Raw genomic sequence first — 4,107 nt, 5'->3', positions numbered from 1 at the left:
GTGAGTGCGGGCCGGGCCGGGCCGGGCCGGGCGGGGGGCGGTGGGGAGGCGCGGGCAAAGGAGCCTTTAACGGTCGCGGCTGTCGGCGCGGGGCCTGTGAGGGGAAGGTGGCCTGCGCGGGGTGGAGCTGCCTGGCGGGGCCTGTGAGGGGAAGGTGGGCGAGGGGAACGGGCTCCTGCTGCCGGCCTGCAGTGCTCCACCAGCTGCCGGTGGCGGCGGCGGGCCGCCAAGGCCTCTCCCTTTGGGCCAGAGGTGCGTCTTCCCCCTCCGCCTCGCATTTCTGCGTCCAAGACCAGACCCAGCCCGGGGTGAGTCGCTGACCTGGTGCAGAGAGATCCCTCCTGCTGTCTCCTGGGCCGTATCCATGAGTGAAAAGTGACCTGTTGTAACTGGCACGAGCAAGCATCTGGGTGAGCCGTGTAGTTCGCAGGGAAGGTACCCACCAGATTCTTACTGGGCGCCTGGGTTTGAAAGAAAAGGTTTGAAAAGAGCTGAAAGTCCGGTAAGGAGGTCTCAAGTTCACAGCAGGAAAGAAGCATGAGAAAAGCCTCCATGCTTGACCTTGATTACCATGCGCCTCAAAATTCAGTAGAGGAGCTGGCGTAAGTGTCTCATGTCTGGCTGTTAAACAGCTTACTGTTAACTTGCAAAAACTAATGTGTAATCTCAAAAAAGAACACATGGAAGCGTGTGGTGCACCAAATACAGAAAACCTGTGGTGTCCAGTGCTCCCATTTACTTTACTTTTCATTCATTGCCACATAGTGAATAGGCATGGTGCATATTCCTCCTGCATTTGTGTTTTAAACGTCATTTTATAAGATCTCTGTTCATAATACATACAACTAATAGCTTTGTTTTGACGGGTGGAAGACTAGTTACACATTAGAAAGCCTTTTGGCAGAGAAGTTGCAAAAACAAATGTACAAGGAGGGGAGAGATAAAATTGACTGTTGATTAACTGTTCTGAAGGGAGAGATACTGTGGTTTCACAGTAGTCTGTACTGCTACTGTACTAAGAGGTGCTACCTTGTCTCACATACAAAAAAACCCAGCTTTTTAAAATTTGGATAAATTCCCTGATCTGGCTTGCTACTTGGCTGGCTGTAGGTGGGGCAGTAGAGAGGAGGATCAGATGAGATGGAGGAGAATGGGGCTGCCTATCGCAGTGTTCTGATTTGTGCTGGCTTAAAGTGGTTGTGAAAATGCAGCGTGGCGTAGTAGCAGGTGGGAGCCATTGACAAAAACCTGCTTCTATAATATTTAAACTACAGCAAAGTAGAACATGTCAAAATAGACCGAACATGGAAATAAACATTAAGTTTCATTGTTCATGAACACAAACACTGATGTTGTCTGCTGACATTGGCTTTAGAAATTTGTTAAGGAGCTTTACTCAGTAGACATTTTTTCAAGACTTTGTCTTGCATATGCTATAGAACTTTTGAAAAGTCAGGTTTTGACACTGTCATTTCAGGGGTACAGTTTCTCATTGAAAAACAGGGTGTACATATAAGGGTATATTGGACAAATAACAAAGATTTAAAGCTGTCAGTGGAAGGAAACTTGCTTTGCTTTTTGTATTACTACTGTTTATGTATATGACCCTTTAAGAGCATTGAAAGAAGAGTGAACAAGTTGGGGTTTACTTAGACTCCCAAACAGGCACCAAGTTATATTGTGATTGGAGCTGTAAACAAGAGATGGACAAAGGTGCAATTGTCTTTTTGTAACTGTCAGTGATTTTTTTTCTCCAGGAAAGAAACCCAGTCTCCTTCCTTGGGGAAAGATAGAGCAGATACAGTGATCATCGGAGGTGGTTGCGTTGGTGTGAGTCTAGCCTATCACTTGGCTAAGGCTGGCTTGAAGGATGTTGTTCTGCTAGAAAAATCTGAGCTCACTGCAGGATCTACTTGGCATGCAGTAAGAAATGTTTCGTTAATCTCTCAGATTAACAGCTGTTTGTGTATCTAACAGTGGTGGAAGTTTCATTACCTTTATATTCCCTGGCTTTGAAGAGATTAACTATCATCTGTGTTATTTTATAGATACAAACTTCAGCACTGAGTTCTTTATAGATTTGCTGTATGAGTTTTGAAAAGTTGGTTCAGCTATCCATAGTACAATTTTCTCATTTGTAAAAATTGGGACAAATACTCTATTTTGAAATTACTGGAAGGTAACTGTTCGTATTATTACACATTTTTGTCAGTTAACTGGATTTAGCCTTTAAACTTTAGTTTAACTTAGACTTTTTAAATTTAAGTTTTTATTTCAAAGGTAGTCTAATTTATACTGCAGACTTTATCATTGGAAGTGGTTGCACTGTCATGCATAAACCAGAAATGTGAAATTTGTCATTACTGTATGTGTAATTATTTTTTATAAGTGTGCCATCCTGAAAAAGAAGTAATCAAGAAGCAGCAGCAGTGTCCAGTTCTCAGAGAATATCACTGTCCCAGAAACTGATTCTTATTAGAGGCAAGAGCTTTCTTTCCCAGCACCACTGACATTACACAAAATCTTGGAGGAGCAAAGCTAGCAACTGTACACTGTGGGGTTTTTTAAGGCTTAAATGTTTGGCTGTACTCTAAGGAAAAGAATTAAAAAGACATACATGTAATAATGACAGGGCGGGGAGACCTCCTATAATAATGCTAATCACATGGACATATGGGTGCACAACATTTATGTATGTAATTACATATTTTCTATGTCAATGTCTGGAGTAGGTAGTGTAATGAAATGAAATAAAGCTTGCCACAAGAACAGATGCTTTTTCCATTCATTTCCAGCTATGCTCAGCTGAAATTGGGAGAGTGTTATCCCTATGAGTAGCAATACAAAAGAGTAGAAAACCAAGTTTGCTGTTTCTAGAACTCCTCTATTAATACAGTAGAGCATTTATGCAATACTTATAACTATAGTATCTGAGTGCCTTTCAGGCACAAATTGAGAAGGATGACTCAGATGGGTTATATTTGATTTGTATTCTCATACTTCTCCCAGGGGAGGAAGTCTGAAGTTTGAAACACTTCATCTTAGTGCAGATGTTTTGTGTGTATGGAGCCTTATGAGAGAACAATAGTAAAAAATGAAATTAAAAAAGATCACTGCCTGAAATGTAAAAGTAGGCTTATACTTCGTTTTACTTGCTTTTCAACAAACAAAGCAAAAGAAAACACTGTATGGAGTTAGGAAAAACAAAATTCAGTAATTATGTCTTTTAGAAAGAATGATACCACAGGTGATGCAGCTCAGCGAACAGAGCAGCACCATGTATAGTGTCAAATCATGCATCTTGTGTATCGAATCGTAACTACAAAATGCTCAAAGAAATACTGTGACTAAAGTATATGAGTGAGGCACAGACTGAATTCTGTTTACCCAATGCATATGCAGAACAATAAGTGTGTAAGAAATAACAAAAATCCCCTCATCGAATAAGAAACCAAAATCATGAAGGGGGGGTTGTTACTAAATGTTTCCTTCGTTCTTGTTGTTATACTCGCTCACTCTAGCTTATTGCTCATAACTATGTAAAAGCAACCTCTCCTTCAGTATTTTTGCCCCTGCTTCTTAGTGAATGCAGTGATGGAGCACTGCGTGAGGAACTCTGTTTCAAAAGTAGGGAGAGACCTGGAACACAGCAGAGAAAATGCCTGCACTGGGCTATTGAGAGGGCTGCTTTGTGGCACCTGCTGCCACAGAACTTGATACAGTTAACACAGCAAGGCACCTCTTTACGGGACAGGTTAAAAATGGATAACTATTAGGTAAATGTATACTGTCTCTTTTCTCTTTTCATTGAACTCAGAGTGCTGTGTCTGAAGATGAAAAAGTTGATGTTGTTTCAGATGAGGAGAAAGATCAAAACTGTGACTGTGAGTTCTTCGTTATGCCCTGTACTGTGCATTTATCAGTGGTTTCCTCACAGTGATACAATACTAGATGCAGATGAAAATTACACATGTAGTTAGCACGTGAAGTGGCACATCACTTATTGCCTGCAGCCCCAAATGTTGAAAGTCTGGGTCAGGTGTTGCTGTACTATACCACTTTTTCCCTCTTTCACAGTCCAGTAGGTCCTGCCAGAGCTCAGGATCA

The 4,107-nt window shown here is 41.8% G+C and overlaps 1 protein-coding gene across 3 annotated transcripts in view; it reads left to right on the top strand.

Annotated features, from left to right (window-relative positions):
- DMGDH (dimethylglycine dehydrogenase) overlaps window positions 1-4,107 on the top strand; it is a 50,694-nt gene that overhangs the window by 298 nt on the left and 46,289 nt on the right. For all 3 annotated transcript variants that reach the window (XM_087741519.1, XM_087741518.1, XM_087741517.1), the window contains exon 2: window positions 1,758-1,923. In XM_087741519.1, the coding sequence (XP_087597645.1) occupies window positions 1,758-1,923 (166 nt within the window). The remainder of the gene's footprint in view (window positions 1-1,757; window positions 1,924-4,107) is intronic.

This window comes from Nipponia nippon, unplaced genomic scaffold, assembly GCF_047370975.1.
Source record: "Nipponia nippon isolate SJK-2023a ecotype South Korea unplaced genomic scaffold, ASM4737097v1 scaffold_8, whole genome shotgun sequence".
In the NCBI taxonomy this organism is placed as follows: domain Eukaryota; kingdom Metazoa; phylum Chordata; class Aves; order Pelecaniformes; family Threskiornithidae; genus Nipponia; species Nipponia nippon.
This window is presented reverse-complemented; position numbering and strand designations above follow the sequence as displayed.